The 23,023-nt window shown below is 29.1% G+C and overlaps 1 protein-coding gene across 3 annotated transcripts in view; it reads right to left on the bottom strand.

Annotated features, from left to right (window-relative positions):
• The window catches only part of LOC126740910 (carbonic anhydrase-related protein 10), a 340,228-nt gene that overhangs the window by 135,510 nt on the left and 181,695 nt on the right, over positions 1-23,023 (bottom strand). For all 3 annotated transcript variants that reach the window (XM_050447094.1, XM_050447095.1, XM_050447096.1), the window contains one exon: positions 2,458-2,553. In XM_050447094.1, the coding sequence (XP_050303051.1) occupies positions 2,458-2,553 (96 nt within the window). The remainder of the gene's footprint in view (positions 1-2,457; positions 2,554-23,023) is intronic.

Below are 23,023 nucleotides of genomic sequence, written 5' to 3'. Positions count from 1 at the left end.
GTGATATTACATTGAATATGGTTGTTTACAAAAAATAAACTTTATTTGCATTAGATTTTCCTTTCATTAATTTACACTGACCAACATTAATAATTTTCACATAAGTTGTTTCATTTTTATGTATTAATAACTATAAATTTCAATGGAATTAAGACTGATTTTTACACAACTAAACTGAAACTGTTAAATAAAAAAGAATATGCACAAAAAGAATAATTATAAAATTTAAAAAGTAATTTTAAAGTTTAAATAGTTGTTAATCATCTAGGATCAAATAAATATTGACAAACACATTATTAAAGATAATAGTAAAATACCATATATATATATTATAATACAAGGTGATAATTTTATTGAATCTGTGCTGGATAAAAATTATCTTCTTACTTTAAGTGCAATTTACACAATTATTCTGCTGCCAAAATCAATACATCAGCAAATGGTTTTGGTAATGTATGGGGTTTAAAGAAAACTTTTCTATTTATATACGGAGAATTTAAAAATGACAAATATAGTTTCTAATGAGATGCACTTCTAGCAGACTCGATATTAATTTTATAAATTAAATTATAGCCTTTTTTTCCAGCTTAAACATCTTACATTCTATAATTAGTACGTAATTATTATATTATTACTTCTATTTTTATTATGATTTATATTATTATTACTACAGTTTACTAAAAAATTTCTGTTGCTCACAGTGATGTACCATACGATAGAGGTTCCCATTTGACATTTCAAAGTGAGATTAGCTAAAGCTGAGGAGATTGGTTAACAGAACTTTATTAAATGCAAAACTAAACTTTGCTTGAGGTTAATTATGAATGCAATTTACATGAAATACCACTATTATGAGTTAATCTGAGTCTTAGCCTAACAGGGTTTAATTGATTGAAAGCTTAAGTTCTTAAAATTCTTAGCATTTCAAAAAGATAGAATCTCAACTCATTAGTAGTTTGATTTTTGTGCCATTTTCACTTCATTATTCTACTATTTGTACATTTACGTTTACATTTATTGACTCTTATGAATTTCTTTCAGAGGTTTATTCTATAGTTGATAATATATTTGATTCCATTGGTAAACGCAGATCCATTTTTGAGCATTTGAATATATATATTTTCAGGCTTTATAGCCTTTTATGGATATTTATTACCTCCATATATTTTACTACAATTATAGAATTTTTTATATTATAGCCAGATGGAGATGCATTTCTAATAACTAACTCCCGTATTTTGCAAATGACAATGTTTGAGATATGTTTGAAAATGAGAATCCTGTAGATGAAAGTTATGAATATGTTCTCACTATTTTGATTTAGTTTTGCCTATTAAAAAAGATTATTTTTGTTGATTTTGATAATAAATATTATTTTTTAAGGGAAGTCTTTAAGTGCAATTTTTTTAGATTATGAGGTACTAAAGTTAAAAATTTACTTAAAAATTGAAAGAGTTGTAGAGATATGGTGAAATATTAACAAACTAAAAAAAAAACCTTATAAGGTATTTTTGAAGCAATACACTATAAAAGTTTCTATTTAAATTATGCCATTTGTTCCTTTTCTTTTTGAACTAACAAATATATTAAAAAAGCGATATGGAAATAAACAACCTGTATTTAAAGTTAAATTATATAATTAAATTTAAGTAGCTTACTTTTAATATTAAGTATTAATATGTTGACTGTAATGGGATACGATGTTCGCTTTCAAATTAACTCTACTTTTGTTTAAATTAATTTCAGATTTCGTTTTTTTAATAATGCTGTTTTCTCTATGCCATGTATAGAAAGAGTTATGTTAGTCGTCAGTCTAATAGACAAAATAACAAATAAAGAAATAAGAGGAAGAACGAATGTGACCGATGTAGTGGAAAGAATAGCTAAACTTAAATGGCAATGGCAGGACATATAGCAAGAAGTCTCATAGATAGATGGACATCAAGACTAACTAGTTAATTTTAGTTGTTAGTTTAGACAGTTGAAATATAATTTTTAATTTTATTTTATTAAAAGTATTAAACGGCTTAGGATCTTGGGAATCCCAATACAGACATAGTTCATACAGTATTTTAGTATACTGTAATTATGACGCATTGTACTGAAACATTAAGGAGTCTATTTTGGAATTGTAAAGAGCTTAATCTATAATACTTTAAAAGAAAACAAATTATTTGAAGTGAACAGGTAATTTATATTTGAAAGTAAAGTAAAATAAAAAAAAATTCCCTGTAAATTAATTTTCAAGGTTTTGATTCATTTTTTCAAAAGCTAATTTGACTGGGTTATTCGAAAAAAGCTAAACACAGGACCGAGAGAAAGAGTCAATTTATTTATGAGTTTTTCGCTAACGGGCCGCAGCATAGCGGCGCTTGGCTTAAATTTGAATGAAGACAAGAACAAATTCAAATTTCGTATTCATGAAAAACGTTCCGGTCGTCCATAAATACGACTTACCTGCACCATTAGTGAGATGGCAACGATTCCTTGTGATTTATGTTGCGCTTCTGACATGTTATGGTATAGTTCTTTATTAAATCCGTAAAATTGGATCTGCAATAGAAAGAAAGAATATTATTTACATAGCTGTATAGATTTAAATATATATAAAAATAAGTAAATTACTGTACATTTTAAAGTAATTAATTATTTAAAAATGATTCTGTCTAAAGATTAGGATTCAGTATTTGCTGCCTCTTGATCGCAAAGCTTCTCTGCCACGTCTTTCCATACTTAAAACCAGATTCTGGACATACCCTTCTTCCCTATACCCGAGAACATCGTTCACCAATAGCACTTAAGTGACCAATGTTGCAACAAATTGCAGTCTAATTTAAGTGTACTCTGAAGTGCCAAGGAATATCTTGTAAATTACACACATTAAAATACCCCGATTGCCCCTTTGTACGAACCAAAAGCCAAAACCTTAAAAGATTTATGCCCAGAAACACTTCTCTGGTAAAAAAGATCAGCTTGTTAGAAACACTAATACAGAATTATGATCGTAAAGGGAAAATTGGCATTTACTAATTAAATCATCTTACGATGAGATAAAATGGGCTGTTAATGTATTTCAGTCCTTTTTTCTGCTACGGAAGACAAGCTATATCTTATCCTTCTTCAAACAAGACTGCATCTGTTACTGCGCTATATCAAAACCTCTTCTGATGTATTCCAACTTACCGACCAATCGATAGCGTAATTTATAAACTTAAGGCTAGGTATGCAACAGACCAGGCACAATTATTTAAATCCATTATTCTAGCATTATTTTTGTTAAAAAGTATAAAGAAAATTATATTTAGCACATAAGGAAGAACACGCTAACTTTGTAACCTTTGATTGCACATCAATTTGCTTGCTAGGTAGGTAAATCAATAAACTTAGCCCACAACAATCTTGTTGCTAACAGATTCCCCGTATAATTTTGCCCTGATAAGAGAGATCAACCAACATATCTGCAACTATGGCTGGACTATGGATCAATGCGCTAATGGGAAATTGAGGTAGTTAGTCTTCTTATAAGGGGAGATACTAGAAGGTCAAATAATGGTCAGAACTGCCCGGGGTTGCTATTTTCTCTTCTATCATCATTACTAGTTCTGGTCAATGACCTTTAACCCATCATTCAACTAAAGCAGGTGGAAGTCTAGGCATACGTTTAGCAAACCTAGCTAATTAAAATCAAGACATAATTTCTGTAGTCATCCAAGAGGGGCTTGACATGGACGGAATGAAAAATGATAAATTGTGAGGTTCACCAGAAGAAGAAAACTAGATGATCACAGACCGCCCCTATTCAAAGCTTAAATGATTTCACTTGCGAGGAAAGTGAAACATCTTGGGATCGTTTTCCATAAAATACCAAATTGAAACTCAAATTTTGACAAAACCATCAAGAATGCAAATATGGAAATTGTCACAAAATATCCAGTACTTTAATTTCCAAATAAACTAGACTTAATAGCTTCTAAAAAAACACGTCAATTTAGATATACAGGGCTTCAAAAATGTAAAAAAAAATTAAATTGGTTGACGTATTAAACCATTAGAATAGAATAGACCACAGTTTACAAAATAGATTATCTCTTTTAAGGAAGTATAGAATGTAATCCTTGGTCTAAGTCCTAAGGATAGGTTAATAAGCGGAGGCTTTTAAGATCTTTAACTGTCTTTATAAAAAGTCTTACTAGACTCGAATTTTTAAACCTTCTTTTGGATATCTTTAACCTTAATATCATTACAAATTAAAAAAAAACTGAAGAAAATGACAAAATAACACTAAAGAATTTCTATATTCTGACCACAATATAGTTAAATACTTAGTTTTTTTAAAGTTTAAATATAACAAGTATACCGGAGAGATAAAACAATAACTACCAACTCCGTATACACTTACGTATCCACTTCTCTAAGTGTACCAGGGGCATATTGTAAAATTTACGCTAAGGAAGACACACGAGACTACTTCTTGCCACATTCTCTAGGTAGTTTTCTTGATGCGCATATTTAAGATTCTCTCAAAGCTGATATGCGGGACAAAAGTGCCTTTTATTATTTCTTTGGGTAAACATTTTTCTTTGGGAAGCCATCCAGAAAGTGGCAAATATTGTTGTCGAATAGCTCGCTGGAACCATTTTTCTTTTATTATGTGTTTCGAGTTCCGGCGAGTTATCGGTATTTATTTTTCGCAGATGATGGACATGCCTTTTGCTTTGACTTTTTTATTATATTTTTCAAGAAAGAAGTATTATATTGCAGATAATAGCTTATAAAATAACTAGTTTTTCAAATTCAAATCAATTATTGACTTAAGTTTTTTATGCTTATAGAAATACGTAAAGTTAATGATGTTGACAAAAATCATTTTCAAAACCAATTAAAAATAGTTCCTACAGAAACGGATTAAAAGCAAGCCCAATCAGTTGCATTTTCCATTTAAACACCCCAATTAATTTTATTTTTGCATATTCTGGAGCAGACTGTTTTTTTTTTAGGTTCTTAACAAGGCGGTCGCAACATCATTTATTCCCAAACAACAGCAGAGCGGGCTAAAACGTAAAGAAAGAGGATCGTAAGAAGCTACAAGAAAAGCAAGCTTGTTTTAAAAGAAGAACTCGTTAAATTCAGATGCTTGTTATAATGGAGCTTAAAGGAAATATGTTTTTCCTGCGATTGATTTACGAATCGTATTTAAATGAAGTCGTTATACGTTTGGAGACAGACGCTTGGTAATATTTTTAAAAGGCCCTGGCAGGTTTTTCAGATTTTGTAATGAAAGGAAATTGTTTGGTAACTAAATAAAAAAACGTTTGTTTTTTTAGATTCAGTTACAAAAGAAGTTAAAGAATAGCATTTTTTTGAAATAAAAATATAATGTTTTCGCTGATTTTTATTAAGTATAACTAATCTAATTTAAAATATAAATGCAGTAAAAGTAATCATTTGAATTATCCTAATCTATTTGTGAATTTTTAATTTGCATAATCGTGTACTAGGTCGCACACATTGTTGAATATTATGCAGGAATTTAAGCAAAATGGCTAAGTGATAAGTACGATAATACACGCGCGTGCTCCTACTGTTTACTTTAATAAAAATATTAAGATAGGCTTATATTAGTATGGCCAAGACTTTATTAATACATTGAATATAAGAGCATTCAATAGCTGTACGCAAAATATTCTTTAGCGATCAAGAAAGCCTTTAAATTAATGAAATTTTTAAAATTACTTGTGCTCTAATAATGTCACTATTTGATTTAGTATAGAAGAAATAATCGGACCATGTTTTCAAAAATTATGTTGGGCAAGATGTTATTATAAATGATGCTCATTATCGTAACGTTATCAAGAACTTTTTGTAGTAATTGGACATTGTTTTGAGAACTAACTCCATATAATAATTAAAATTTATCTACTTTAAGCCAATAAATAAATCACGGATAAGAGATGATTAACTTTTAGAGCTGTTTTGCCCAGCTAGAAATTCCTAAGATACTTGATAAACTAATAAAAAAATCAGGCTTAGTATTCTATAAATCCACAGCAGCAAAGAGGTTTAGCATAATTTACACTATTTTTTTACTTAACAGCATTTGATAACTAGTTGTTTAAAAAGAGGGATTCGGATTGATTCTATCTATACAGACTTTCCTTTTGATCGAGTTGAATTGAATTTACATTACATGGCATAGATTACGAATTGTTAAAGTTTGTCGGACACTAGACAGTATGACACAATGTATCTTACGAATTTCAACTTCTATCGAAAATGCAGCAATGATGACAATTATTCCATAATATTATAACCTATTTGAACCTATTTGTTAGCTTCATTCGAGGTTGGCATTGTTTGGTTGGCAGTAAGTTTTTATTATTTGCTGATAAGGTTTTTTTCTCCCTAGTGAACCTCCTGCAGATGTTTTACAAGATAATCTAATAATAATAATATATTTCATGAGGTGGTAAATTAAAAACAAAATGAAATTAAATGTGAGTAAGCCTCAGCATAATACTAAATGCGGTACATTATACAAAATTCGTTAGTTTATAGGGTAATCATAATTAAGAATGGCTTGAGTGCTTTACAAAACTACCCTTTTTAAATTTTTTTAATTTACCCAAAATCAAAACTAATCGGCAATGGATAAACAAAAATATGATCAATACTTCAACTAAAAAAATGCTTTGGCAATCCATAGAGAAATTTAAATCTATTCAAGAAACCTGAATGACAATAAAACTAAAATTACCAAAAAAGTTCATGATGATCAGAAATTGGCGAGCAAGTCCAATCAAAAGTAGCAAATTGTGTAAATATTTGTCAAAATAATATTTGAAATCTTTTTTTTTTAAACAGATACATAAGCATTAGGCTGATGCATGTTTAATGAATTGAAGTTATCCCTAAATTATAAATTTACGTATTCAAAATTTAATACGTATTCAAGACGATTCTGAATTTATTATAATGTCATATACATTTAAGTAATACAAATGCATAACTTAAGTGGATATAATGATAAGCTATCAATTTTTTTAAGCTATCGAATACACTTATAGTCTAATTTATGGGTCTGAAAAGATATATTGATAATACAGAATACACGTTGTTTTCTATTGTTAGAAATTCTACATTACATAAGCAGAATTTCTTTCTATCAAATATTGCCTACTATTTTCATAAATAAATTATACATAAAATTATTCTTACAAAAAAACTTTAAGAGCCGCAACAAGAAGGTCCTTAAATTAATAATTAAATTAAATATTGGCATATAATTTGTTTTTCAACAAAAATAACTTAAAACTCTTTCCTTGTCTCATCTTTGCAAATCTTGTAATTTAAAAAATAACAAAACCTATAAAAAAATTGAAGGTTTTAGAAGTCAATTCGTAACTTAAAACTTCAAATCTAAATTTAACAAAAAATAGCAAACCTTTCGATAGTTCAGTTTCCAAAGTATATAACGGACAAGATGCCAGTCTCCAGCGATTTTTGCTGATATTTAGTCCTAACAACCTCATTGTAAAAATTACAAAAATTTTCTTTAATTTACTATCATTTATTAATATTTTTGTTTGGATTGAATTATTGATATATCCCTTTCATTGTTTAAATAAAAAAGTATTATTTTTTTTAGCTAAAGTAACACGGCACTATTATATAAGACTCTTTTGATTTATTCTAATTTTTTTAAAAACACTAACTGTAATTATTGATCAAGATGCACACAAATTATTTCTATAGCAAAATTTAAAATAAATTGACGGAAATGCTTTCACAAGCTTAATTTTATATTTAATCTTTAATGTTTAAAATGGAAAGTTTATTAAAAAATCGATGACGAATTTATTGACAAATGTAATAAATTAAAAATGTTATATTATATTTAAAATTAACGTAAAAGAAAACCAAATGTTTATTACTTTCCTTGTGGGATGTAAAAAAATGGCGTAAAAAGCTTAACCTTTTTTTTCGCTAGGTCTAATTTAATTTAGACCAAAAAATACATCTCGTCCTTTACTGTTCGATAAAATATTCAACACATACATTTCCATTGAGTCAAATCGAAAAGCCCAATAGATTTCTTCCAAAGGCAGCATTCAGTGTTATGCAGTTATCGGGGGGAAGAGTCCATTTGGGAAACGCGGTTCGTAGCGTTAAAGGAAAATATATTCCGGTCGTCTTTCGCTATAAAAGAAAAGCCAAATCGATGGAAATAAAGTAATAACTGAATAGATACATATCCCGGTCCATCAGACAGAATTCGAGGGGAATTCAATACGGCGTATTTGTGTGAGAAAGGGCAGACTTCGGGGAAGCAGAATACAATAAAACCAATAGATAAAAATTGTTGGCTTTGTGTATATATGGTATGTATTTTGTGCTATATAAGATATATCTTTGTGCTTTTATTAAATGAAATATACCCTATTCTAAAATACCTTACTTCGATTTTAAAAACTATAGGGTAGGTTTTGCATTTTTTAATGAAAAAACAACATAAAATACAATATTATATATGTTTAAATAAAACGCATACATGCACATTATTACAATTGGAAATAAATATTTGTATGATTTAGTATTTTATTCGTTAGTATGACAGACTGCTTGGCATCATTTAGGCATAGAACCCAATTTTCGATCACATATGTTTTTAAGGAAAATTACGACGAAATACGACAAAGGTACAATAACTTTTTTCTTTAAATTCAATTCAATAAAATTTTTCGAGTTTCTTTAATAACCTCGACACTTTTTCCAATGGAATGCTTCCATCTGTTAAACCCTTTCACATTGTGTTCGCCTTTCTCTGTAGAGTAATTAATTATGATAAATGAACAAAAAAAAAACGCTTGGGGCTAGATCTGGTGAGTAAAGAGTGTGGGTAAGCAGATTAAGCCGTAATTCCTAAATTTCCACTATATCAACTATTAAAAAAAAACATCCTCATCGCTTTCTTAGTTGAAAACCAAAAGAGTAATAAACATATTCATTGGAACACCTTTTTGATGTAAAATGCGTTTTTTGGGCATATTCTTAGCATCTTAGAGGTTTCTCACTTCATTGCAATGGCCAACAATGAACCATTTAGTAAAGTTTTTTAACGGTAGCTGGTAGCTGGTAGGCCAATGTTTAAATTCAGTTGCCCAAAATGTAGTGGTTATTAATAATGGTATAGTATCTCGTATTAGGGCGTTGTGCACAATCTTTGATCTACGTAGACATTGCCTTTCCTTTTAAAAAATTAATATTTTGTTATAGTTAAATACCAGATGTATTGAATTTCTGCTAGATCTACGTTAACTTTTCGGGCCATCCATGTTTTTCAGTATTAGTAATAAACGGTCTATTTTACTTGTATGTAAGTGATGGACTCTATTCAAGAATTAAAAAGAACATAACCTGACTTCCTACTAATTCTTACACATTTCCAGCCATCAGTGAGTGTTTACTTTCACTTCACATGACCGTATTTCATGTGAATGTTTAAAGCTATATTTTTGACCATTTACTCTTATATGATGGAATCGGCTGATTACCAATAACCATAAAAGAGCTCATAAATACACAAGAACTCTCTTTTGAAAAAACTTGTCTACATTAGTTTACTAAGGTACTAATAATATTTAACATTTCTTATTATTATGTTAAATATTGATTAATTATTTGTACATGTACGTTCTAGAACTAATTAACAACTAGTATAACTTTTGCTAACGAATATTTGCTTGTGAGTCAACGATAAGTACTTAATTCGAGATTGGAATAATACAAAAAATTAAAAGTAAAATGTACTTTTAAAGCTGAAATCATAGTACAATTGATGGTATGCTTCTAATGATAAAATGTGCGAAAAGCAAATATTCTTTTAAAAAGCAGACAGAATTCTTAATCCAAAAAGAGAGTTTACTTTTAAAGCAGTACTTGCCGGATTTTTCACTTGAAGACTGAAACTGCTTGAAAAAGTTAAATTGCATTAATACACAACCTGAATTTGTGAATGATATTCTATTTTTAAGACCAAATTTCATTTTAACGGCTTTGTTAAAATATATTATTGATTGTTACAGTTAATATTGGTTAAATTTTACTGAATGCTAAAATATTACACCTGAATAATATTATAGGATCTAAAAGAAATTTAATATCAAATGGTTAATCCACTTGACCAAAAAGATACATTAACTCTAGGCACAAATAAATTAAAGTTTATTATAAATGAGCTAATAAGCTACCCTTAAGAATAAAGATAATTTTTATATTTGAGGGATATAGAAAATATTTAAATATACTGCTAGTTAAAATTCCAAATAAATAGGGAATTCATCAATATTCTAGTTTAAGTTCTACACATACGCCGAAAACAAAGAACACAAACTGCCTTCTTAAATATTCTAATTAAAAAAAAAGTAGTATGTATAACCGCAAAGACCTAACCTTTAAACATTTTCAAATAATTACTAAGACGGAAGCAAAGAAACATAAAAACACTTACATAATATTTATAGAGAATTAATGCTCTCTAAGATTTAATGAAAAAATTTACCACCTTAATAAATCCTTTTAGTCCAACAGATAAAACCTTTATTTTCAGAGTAATTGATCGAATTCTAAAGATCTTTAAACTAACTAATATGATAAAAGATACTTTCCGATTAAGTAAAAATTTCAAGAAAACCGCTGCTAAAGTTTATCGGATGGCATATTCTGGTGGTAAAATATACATATAAAAGAATTATAGAAAGATCCAAGATTAAGGACTATCGATAAGGAAAAATGCAAAACATGCATATCGACTGTCTACTTCTACAAAAAAAAAGAAATGCTGAAACCTAATTCTTAACTGCATTGACACACATCATGACTACACTGCGTAGCCATTACCATAATATGTTTACTACGAATCTCCACGCATAACATACTTGTAATGCTGACTAGACTCCTGATATGCAGAATATATTTTAGGCCAATATTCATTTATGTCTATGAATAACCAATCTTCACTCCGCCACAAGAAGCTGGTCAAGGAAACTGTGATAGAAAATATTTTACCGAATTCTCTATATATATGTCGTAGCCAGATTATAAAGTCTGTCGATTTATAAAGCGCCTAGTCGCTTTATGAACGGCAGACAGATTGTCAAATTTTCATTCAACGATTCATTATTTTTGCTATCTGCCTTATTTTATAAAACGCCTAGTTGTTTCTTTAAAAAAGCATCGTGACTACTCAGTCAGATTGTCAAACGAAAAAGTTTTTGCCATTTAAAATTTTTGCAAGTGAAGTATTTTAGTCCGTTTGTAAAATACGAATTGTATTTTTACAATACAGTAACAACAGTCACAACAGTAACAACCGAAATACATGCTAGACGTATGTTTCCAAGCCTCCACTATTTGGTCACATTTTAATGGTTTAAAGTAGCCCGCTCATAGTATATTTTATATCATCATATGAAAAATTTTGTTTTGGAGATAACTACGAAAACGAGAAAAGTATTTTTCAATACAGGAAGCCTCAAATAAGGAAATTTCACTCCAACTTTTAAACGGCTGGTTTGCCCAGTTCTGCTAACAATTGATAGTATTTCCATTGTTATTCTCGCACCTGGGATCCACTAGGCATTTTCAAGTTTTTCAACATTATTCACCAGATAAAGACTGAACTAAATTTTTATGGAATATCTAAGGCATATATTGTTGACATTTTTGTTTCTGTTGACTTTTCAGTGTCTATGTTTATATTTTCATTTAGTTAGAGTATCACATTAGAATTAGGACTGGGAAATTCCAGCAGATTTACTTACGTGAATAGAAACGGTTTCAGCAGCATATAATTTAAATTCTTACAAGTATTAGTTTTATAAGATGAATCGTAGCTTTAAGTGCTGTAAAAATAAGGATTTTTAAAATTACTGCCACTCAATCTTTCACCTTAGTTGCCTCGAACGACAACAATTGATATTCTCAAAAAAATGACGAACTTAGTTATGAGATTGACAATTTTAAAACTAGGCAACATGATCTAAATTTGTTGGTAAAGTCTCTGGAAAAGGAAAAAATGGATCATTCACTCAAAATGGAGAAATGAACGGATTTAAATAAGGACCTAATTACCAACATTCACGCTATAGAAAAGTGTCAATTAATATTTGGCAGTCATTTCGACCTCCATTTTAAAGTTGAAATATTGTTTTCTAACATCCAATCTTTTACTTTTCTAACCGTATGGCACGGCGCACCATCTTATTAGAAGATACATTCGATATTGTTTAAACACATTTGTTCAAATTGCGGTATTAAGACAGTCATTCTGAAACACCTCTTCTTTAGTTCTTATGATGCGACTCATCCACGCATACTTCAAATCTGGCTTCATCACTCCAAATACTAGAGTTCCATTGCTTCGAAGACGATAGTTTGTGTTCTTTGGCCCACGTTAGTCTGTTTTTATTCTGAATCTTTGTCAGTAAGGGATTGCCGAAAAATTCTGAATTAAAAACGAATAATAAAATTTTAGCCTACATTGTAAGTTTTAAAGACCAGTTTTTGTGCAGCCCTGTGACAAGTTGCTCTTTGAAAACTCTTTTGTGGCTGCTCAATTCCACAATATTTTCAATTTATTATTATTAGTACGCCGATTTCCCTTAATAATTCATTTTAAGTCTCTTAAGTTGCTTAGAAGCAATATAAGCAAATATTATTCTATATTCAAATCATCATACTTGTTAACTTCAATCAATATTTTATAACTTATTATTATAATATGCTACTTTAAACGACAAAGAGAGTCTACATATAACCATAAAATTCTAAAAGGGCTTTTTGTAGTAAGTAACTTATTTTGGTAAATTTCAAAAAAATATATGCTCATACAAAGAATCTGGAAATACCCTCAGCTGATAGTGGCTTTCTAAATACAAATTTAAATGCACTTTCTTTATAGCTCCCAACGATAAAATATTTTTAAAAGAGGTCATTTCCCTACAAAAGCGCCGCTGGTGGTGTATAATAAAACCGTTTCTTAACAAAATGCATAAAAACATTTATAAATTATTATGAAAGGGTGTAAAAGTCTTTTTGAAAATATAAAAAGCATAAAGATAAAAAAAGATGGGATTAAATTAATTATCATATAGTAGTAAAAGCATGCAAATAATAAGAAAGTGCTGAAATATTAATATAGCAGTAATGTTAAAAGTTTAGGTAAATTAATTTGAGTAAATTGTTTCATGGTTTTTTTACGATGTTTGCGCTCAAGGTTATTACTTAACTATTTAAAAAGTGTTTTAATTTTTTAAAAATCAGCTGTATTTGACGATTGATTCTAAATCAACTCCTAATTTTATTCTGTTTTAATTAACATCATAATTCATATCACACTTTAAGAAAATAATTAATATTTCAGTAGAAGCTGTGGAAAAGATGGAATATGAAAAAGAAAAAATCAATGAGCAATGATATTAATTTATTATTATTCCAATAGTTATGTTGTGGTGAATGTTAAGTTAAAATCTTAATTTTCTTTTTGAAGGAACCTACTAAACCTTTAAATGGAACAAAAGAGAAATGTTTAGTAAATAAAACTGTTCAACACAATCAATGGGAGCTAAGTAGAAATGATACCATACTACAGATGCGTACTCAAGTTTAGACCTCACAAAAGGGCAAAATAGAATCACTAGTGTATCATGAGTTTATCTCGTAATAAAGCACAATCAGCATTTGCTTTAATTGTGATTAAGTTAGAGTGATCTCAAAAAATTAACTTGCTATTAAACAATTTATCGAAGTAAAAGCCGATAAACCTATCAAAGGAGAAAGAGAATCAAACAAATAATCACCGAAGAGCTTTAAATATCCTACCAAGAAAATTGCAATATTATAACAAATGACATTATAATAACCTGAAAAAATTCACATAAATATGTTTGGTTGAAGGAGTTATCGAATTGTTATGTATGTATTATAAATCGAAGATGTTATACACATAAACACAATTATACGAGTAGTAACTTTTGTAGGTGGTGCAATTAAATAAAGGAAAAACTAAATCAGTTTTTCTATAATTACCCACATATAATGCTACAAGAATTAGCAAAAGTCTAATAGCTTTTTGTAGAAGAATGCACTTCATAGATATAACTTGTAGTCAAGATAAAAAGATAGGCACAAAATGGGAAACTGATGTTGAAATTTAAGCTATTTTAGTTTTACTCTTTTGTAAACGTTCTATATTTTTTATAACTTTGTTTTCCAGAATACCAAACACAATGTGTAATAAAGCCTGGTATATACTTTACATGCAAAAACCATAGACATAATCATTATGTAAAAATTCTTACGTCTAAAACAAAAGATGAAATCCAAGCATGTTTCAGAAGTTCGGTAAAGTTTATACGGAAATCCACCATAATGTAGCTTTAATCGACAATGTTTTATCCAAAAGTTCAAAAATGTAAAGTTTTCCTAAGTCTGTTGTGCAGGTCATATATCGTATAGAAAACTTTTCCTTAGATAAAATAGCAAATGGAAAAAGAGATACTTTATTCGACCGACAAGAAGTCAAATTTTTCAAGTTTTATATTAATTAAATAAAGTTATTGTAAAAATGTTTAAACTCGAAGGCGGAAATTAGTTATGAACTTATATATTTAACTAAATTAAAGATTTTATACTGTAAAAATTAAAAAAATTTTTTTTAAGAAAAAGCCTTTACAATAATAAAAAAAATATATTTTTTTAAGGAACCTAAAACATCATTATATTTAATTAAAATTTAAATTATTAAAGTACATATAAATATTCGGTTATTAGAATTTAATACATTTTTAACATTATATAATAAATAAATTATAAACTAATTTATTGCCAAAAATGTTATACATTAATAAACTTTATCATGTAGAAGTGAAAGGAAAGAAAAAAATACAATCTATGTAAAAATGATGGATAACAAAGAATAAACAATAAGTACACCTTAGTAACTTAATGGTTATACTGTAAATATTGGCTAAGTAAAGCATTTCTAAATTCCCTTTAGGCGGCTATTGAGATAGATTATTAAGCTTACTGCCAATTAACTTATTATATTTAATCCAAAATAAAAAAAAAGGTTCAAAAGGGCAGTTTAGATTAGGGTATACTTATATAAGGTTATTATATCGAGTAGAACGCTCATGTCGAAATAAAAGTCTAAAAACAAGCAAAATATGAGATTTGCTGATCCTGTATATTAAGCTCAGCAAGTTTAGAGATTTTGTACCTACAATGATCACGAACCATAAGATTATATATAAACTAAATACAAGAGTTTTATACCCGCTGCAATCTCTACTTACTTAGAAAACAATATTCAAGAGTATGAAATTTTAGTTTACTGTCTAGGATAAGACTAAGATTTTTGAATTCAATAAGGGGCTGCATAACTTCTTCCGCCAATTTAAATAATTAAATAAAGAAAGTTAATTATTTTTGTTGAAACTTTTATATTTCTTTTGATATACGATTATTAAAAACCCAGTTTAATTACTTTTTTTTAGTAAATAAATATTGACTTTTTTAAATTATATTTTAACTAGGAACAAATTGTTCTACTTACTTATTTGTATTTTAAATCAGTTATGATATATTTCTAATAATTCAGTTTGTATATGTTTATAAGGAGAACAACTGATAATAGTATCCATTTAAGTTATGCATATTATTATTTTTAGACCTTGGAGGTAAATTCTATCTAATCTGTTTATTCTAAATTTTTTAAGACGTGTAGTGGTTAAGGATGTGGTTAAGGATGTATGTATGGTTAAGGATATAAGTTTGAAATTAATTAACGATGCAGTTTACAAGTTAGCGTCTGGTTTTTTTAAATTTAAAATTTAACATATAGGTCAATATTTATTTTTAGAAAAAATAGTTTTTTTGGTGGACAATCTTGTAATGTTTAATATATATTAACAAAATAAAAATTATATTGCTGGGTAGACGAATGAATGGTATTATGGTTATAATTAACTTTATTTATGCTATATTGCCAGACTCTTAAGATAAATAAAGAATAGTATTATTAAATATTGTAATTTAATTCTTAATCAAATAATTTTAGATGTTTATTTTTAAGAGAGCAAGAAAATAGGTCCGTAAGATCGGATAAAATAAATAAAAGCTGGTTGCCTTCGGCGGCAACCGTTATAAACCAAAAGAAAAAAAGACATAAACCATCTTGTTACGAGGCAATAAAAGTTTTGCCGAGCACTTAAGGTCATCAAATCGGGGAGTTGGATAAGAGAGTTCGGTGAAAAATGAGTAAGCCCCCCATAGGTGTATCGATTCTCCATTTGTTGATTTAAACCCAGGTTACGTGCGTGGGATTTCAGAAAGCCCTTCAGAAATTGATATATTTTCATATAAATAAATTTTAATACATTTGGAATTTCAGCAAAATCTTCATTCATTATTCAAAAAAAAATATAGAAAGTCAAAATGCTTTTTTTAGACAAATGCTCCTACCACTTTTGGTTATTTAAAACATAAATTATTTACGAAAACATCTTGTCGGACTTGCATTGTCTTATTTATTTAATGTAACACGACGTTTTGGTTGGTAAGTATCTCCAACCGTTATCAAGTGTAAACTGAACTTCAAAAGAAAAAAAAAAGAACTTCGTTATCAAGTGTAAACTTCAGTTTACACTTGATAACGGTTGGAGATACTTACCAACCGAAACGTCGTGTTGCATTAAATAAATAAGACAATGCAAGTCCGACAAGATGTTTTCACTGTACCATTGTCTACCACCTTCAAAAACATAAATTATTTACTATTTTAACCTTATTTACAAAAAAGAAAGATATGAGAATTTATTCAGAAAGTAAGCAATAAAACTAAAAACATTACGTGTTTTATTATAAGCATTTTAATAACGTATAATCGCTAAAATCTTGAATCTGAAAGTATAAACACTTGGCTACCATCCTTACAAACGCTAAATAATGAAAATTCTTGGCTGCTTTAAGTTTTATTTAATATTTTCTCAATAATTTCTCTCTAATAAAGTTTTTCATTATAGACAAATATTTTTTCACAGACTCAAGGTCATTCTAGATGTCTCTGGCCGTACAGACAGATACATGAACAAAAATTGTGTTTTTTTAAAGGCCTCATACACTATTGCTAGACAATGATTATTAAAATGGGAAACTTCAAGACCTTGTTAATTAAATTGTGATAAAGTCGCAGATTTCACCATTCCTTTTATATCCACAATTTTTTGATGAGCATTTCTCGTGAGTGATTGTCGCTAGTAGATATTAGTTACTCCAGTAAGCAAGTATATGTTTAAAAATTATATAATATGAGTGAGCAGTTCTCTTCGTAGAGCTTACATTTGTAACTCTTTGTGATTTATATACTCATATCAGTGTAAAACATTTTATTAGTAATTCTGTCACTGAATTTATAGGTCAGTAATCTTCAAAGAAGTTTAAACATCTACTAATTTCTGAGTTTAATCGACTCTCTGGTGTTGTTTTACAGCCATAAGACTAACTTTGTGCGTCGATTCATTACCATGGATAAAATATTGGTTTATTATTTCACACCTTGGGTGAATCAATAATTAAAACAAAAAAATAAAAGAGGAGAATCCACCTGAATAACATTTACTGATAGCGGATATTTCCAGAATTAGTCTTATGCATTTTCCCACACTTGTAATTTGATGCCGTGTAACTTTTTCCTGAGGCGTTATGTGAAGACGATGGATTTAAGTAGCAACAATTAAAGAATTAAAAATTTACATGCAAAATATTATTTACGAGATTTCGGTTTAAAAATATAAAAAAGTATATGAAATCATGAGCAATTCTACTGAAGATTTTAACTAATAAATTAATTGTTATGTTTTATTTAATTTTAGAATATTAGCTAGTTTAAGCCTGTCATCCTTATTATTGTAGCCTTTTCTAAAGTTTTAATTTTAATCTTCAATAGGTCATACGTGGCTCCTGTTCTTGTTTTATTTTCCCAATTGAACAAACTTACGAAAAAATATCCTAGAGGTTGTAGTTATAGCACGTTTATTTCCCGTCGTCGACAAATTTTTCTAAATGAAATTAGCAAACAAAACCACTTTAAACGGTAATAAAAATTGTACGTAAAAACCATAAAATTCTAAAATATCGCCCACAATTTTCATTATAATTTTACACTTTTAAAAAAAATTCTGGGCTGTATATTTATAAACCACTTTATATGCTATAAAACTGTGTATATAAAATAGTTTTCTTTATCAAGCACTATAAATTCTATCTCAAATGCAGTTCTAAATCACCAAGCTATTAATAAACTCAGATTGCAGCTTGCTGGAAATGAAACTTAACCACAGGGGAAAATTAATGAAAATTAATGAAACGTTAAATTTAATTAACCTGAGAAAGTTCGTAAGATATTAAATCGATAAATAAATAGGAAAATTGAGAGGTATCGCGACTTTGTTACGAAAGTTATTTTAGCTTTTAACTTTTAACAAATACTGAAAATTGAATTTTTGATTGTATAAGTTAGTCTAGTGGCATTTAAATGACATGTTTTTTTTTCTAAAGAATTTCACTCTTTATAAGAACTGTAAACTTATAAATTCACAGTTCTATGAAATTTTGTTAATAAGATGTTTTTCCAGACTTTTGTGTTGTGATAGAAGCTTGATAGTGTTTAATTAACTGCTGAATTTTTAGCATAAAACATTTTGTCTTGTCCCTGTTTAAACATATTTTTTACCAATATTAAATCATTCTTTAGGCTTCATAGACTATCGCAGTGCACCACATAATATAAATAAAAATAACTAATTTGGACTTTTAGTATAAATCATTAATAATAAAAAGAACTGGTAATATCAGAGTACGTGTAATGTTTTCTTCTGAACTTTTGCTAATATTTTAATCTGTTTATGCTTATAAGATTATAGCCGTCTTGCTATTCTCCTAAGCACGTAGTGAAAGATGTAATGATTCACTAGAGTTTTAAAGAGTTTTTCAAGGAATTATACCAACGCATTCTAAATTTTTTAATACGCCTAAATTATTTTTTAAAGAATATCTAAGATAAGCTCAGCAAAGAAATAGAATTCAGCTTGAAACAAATTTCTTGCTTTTTTTATAAGTATGTGATTCTAGAAAATTGCTTTTTTCAGAGATATATAAATCAAGAGTGTAAGAAACTCTTCGCAGAAACGTGCGTCTCATCTTCTGAGACTATATCAACAGCTTAATTTCACTCTACTCAAAAATTGTATTATATATCAACCGCTGTGGACCGCTCCATACAGCTTTATTAGTTAGTTCATTGTATAGTTACACTTCAGTACAAGATAAACTTTAACAACACTTTAAGCTGTGTAATATCCTATACGTTGTTACGAATCACATATCGTTATACTTCAAGATTCCACAGAACTGAATTAAATTAAAGCCCGTCGGGTCCAACCGAGGTTGACCGGAGGCCAAGATTGGACAATCCTGAACTTAAGCTGGACAAACTGTAAAGATTGCCCCTATATTTAAACCACAATGCAGTCTACGATTTCTTCTTTCTTACCCTTCTTCTTACACCCACACTCCTAATTTCCGTAATACCCAACCGCAAGGAATATATTTGATGTCTTAAAAGGTTCAGTTTCTAGTATGAAGAGTCACTATTTCATATCTGTTTATGCTTCGATACATGTCTTCGTTTAATTTCAAAGAGCCCTGCTACTGGGCAGATGAAAGCTACACATTTTAATATGCAAATTGTCGGTTCTAGGCCTATCTACAGCGCTCCCTCACAAGTACATCCAGGATACACCTTAGTTCTAGCTTGGAGCTTGCCTTATCGGCTATGATAGCCTTAGTAGTGGTTCAAACAGATTGAGACAACCGCATTTTAATATAACAAATAATTTAGCTTTAAAGATGATAGCATGTCTCTTAGCGAGTAAGCACTGCCGGTTTTAGGAAGACCTCAATAAAAAAATGTCTACATTCCCTAGATCTCATGAAAAAATGGTGATTTATTAATGAATTTGAGTAAAAAAAACGAACTTTTCAATTAATCATTTATTAATACTTACCTCATAAACAGTTATTTTAGTTTTTTTAATATACTGTTTATCTAGTAACGCCCTTGTTTATTTATTACATAATAAATAAACATAATTTTATCTTAGTGAAAATAATACATAAAACTAACCCTCAGTTTTAGAACTATTGCGTTTATTACTATATCCATACTGAATACGAAATAAAGACATACCGCACGTCAGTCTGTTTGATGTAGTGCCTGTCGTTACAAGAATATATTCAACGGCTTACTAACAACCCTCTCACGCGACGCACAAACACATTTATTCAATCTTTTGTCGCTTTATTTTTCTTTCTTAAGTGTTTTATGAGTTATAGATAAATATTCTATTTACTTTTTATTTAACCAATAAATGAGATTTGGTGAAAGATGAGTCTAGATCAGGGCTTTTTAAACTTTTGTCATTCAGTTTCTTGACGACCCCATACATTTTTGATGATTTATTTATAAGTTAACAATATACATACATATACATATAATGATATGAAAATATATAGTTTTAGAATTCGTTTTGAAACATACAAAAATTAAGAATTGCACAAAAAATTATAAAATTGTATTTATTATAATTTTAAAAATAAAAGTGGATTCTGACCGTCTTAATTCGCTCGAACATATTCAAGTAGTGGCGTGGTAAGTATTAAATTAAAATATGTATAAGTTAAAAATTTAATGACTTTTTAACAAATCAAATCTTGGTGGAATGTTTGAAACTGCTGGATGTAAGACCTCTTCAAAATTTTTTAGCGCTGAACTATATTGGGATTTAATATGTGTTAAAGCTGAGTAAGTAACTTCACATAAATATGTGGTGTTGAATGGCAGAAACATTTAACGCCATATCAGCGATTGTGGGAAATGCAGTTCTAGTTCCGATCCAGAATTCAGTCAAGGGCTTTTTTTGAAATTGTAGTTTTAAGTTTGAGTCACTCGAAAGCTCAGCAAATTCATCTTGAGCTTTAGCCACTTAAAGGTGATCAATCTCACTTAAGCTAATCCAAAACGACTTTTCAATGCAAACTATTTTTTGGAAATTAATATTTAATATAAAATATGTATGGAACTGTATTTCTAGCGCTTTGAATTAATCTACAATAATTTTTGCAATAAAAGTTTTCAATGAATCTTGACCCTACTTTTCCAAATATTGACCTTTTTAATAAAACTTTCAATTTTATCATTTAAAGTAAATATATCGCATTTTTTTCCTTAAAGAGACAAGTTGAGATCGTTTGACTTCGCAAAAATATCTGACAAATAACACAGCTTGGATAAGTCATTTTGAAAAAAAACAGCAAATTCATATAACAAGAATCTTCTTAAACTTTGACCTCTTGACAACCGTCTTACTTCTGCATGTAATAACAAAGTTGTGTAATTGGAATCCGTATCCTTACAGAGATTTGAAAATTGCGCGCATCCCTCCCTTTGATTGTGTGTGATATTTAGAGGTGGTGGTCAGAGAGGGAAGTCAGCAGCGCGCGGTTTATTCAACATGTGTGATACCAACAAACGCACTAACAATGTATAGCCCACGAACTTAATAAATATACCTGGACTGCTAATGCATATGGCCACGATACCTAAAAATGAACACTACCTCGTGGCCGCCATTTTTATAGTGGTTGTGTCTTTTTGATGTTGGTCACTCAAACAACATTTTCAGTGTTGCCAACAAAAAATATGTTAAATAACGGTAATGAAGTTGACACGACGCTGACGTTTGACGTGTGACCTAGTACGAACTAAGTCGATTTTTATCATTGACATTGTTTTAAAAACCATCATTGAGATTCTAAAATCACGACTCGACACGATTACTTGACATGACTAACTCTAAATAACATTCTCAATTATGAGTATAGCGGTTTGCTTAGTTTTTGGCGATTTGTAAACGCCGCTTGGGTATATCGTCTGCAACAGGTGATGTAGCTTCCTCCTTGTTTAATACGTGGATAATGTATCACCATTCTTATTTAAACTTATTTGGTTTACTGTTTCTCAGAACCGAATTATTGTGAATTGTCTGTCTATGTTGTTTATCATAGAATAATATATAGAGTTGTTTATTTTTACCACATAAACCCTTGCTAATTACAAACCTTCATAAAATCATCCATATTTTGATTTGTATAGATGGTTCTAGCTATTAATGTGGGAACACTCTGCATTCACTATCCCAAGTTAATTGAAACTTTGTCTCATTTTAAGTGAGGATTACTTTCATTCATAAATTTTAACGAAATTCTTAAAAAACTTTTTATTTTGTATTTTTTTAAACATAACCTGTCGAAAACTTTAATTGTTTTGTTTCCCTGCAATTGGCATAACTGAAATTTGTCAGAGTGACATCCACCGTATTCCGCCTACTCTAGTGATGTTATAAAATAGTATATATAAATATCTGACATTAAAATCTCTCGCGACCGCAGAATTTCGCTACGCAACCCCATTTGGGGTCGCGACCCATAGTTTAAGAAGCCCTGGTCTAGATGAAATAAATTAAAAAGATAATTCCAGTCAATAATTTTGGTTTGCTTTAGATAACATATCACTACATTACAGCGAGAGCAAGTGGTATCCTATAGCAGATAGTGATTGATTCTCTAAAGAAAACTGTGCCTTGTATGAACATTCTGATTACATTATGATATATCCTTCAAAAGGTTTATAGAGTAAATCATCAGCAATAGAATAGTCTATAGAGTCAATCAATAGGACAGGGTTTATGCGTTTTTAAAGAATATTTTTATACCCATAAGAGTGTAATAATGAACGGTTTTCTGTTTACTTTTTTGAAAGTGGTAGACAATGGTAATGTAGAAACAGGTAGTCGGACTGACATTGTCTTTGTTTTCGTACAACACGACGTTTCGGTCGGTAAGTATC

Source organism: Anthonomus grandis, chromosome 10, assembly GCF_022605725.1.
Source record: "Anthonomus grandis grandis chromosome 10, icAntGran1.3, whole genome shotgun sequence".
Lineage (NCBI taxonomy): Eukaryota > Metazoa > Arthropoda > Insecta > Coleoptera > Curculionidae > Anthonomus > Anthonomus grandis.
The sequence above is the reverse complement of the archived record's forward strand: the minus strand, read 5'-3'. Positions and strand labels throughout refer to the sequence as shown.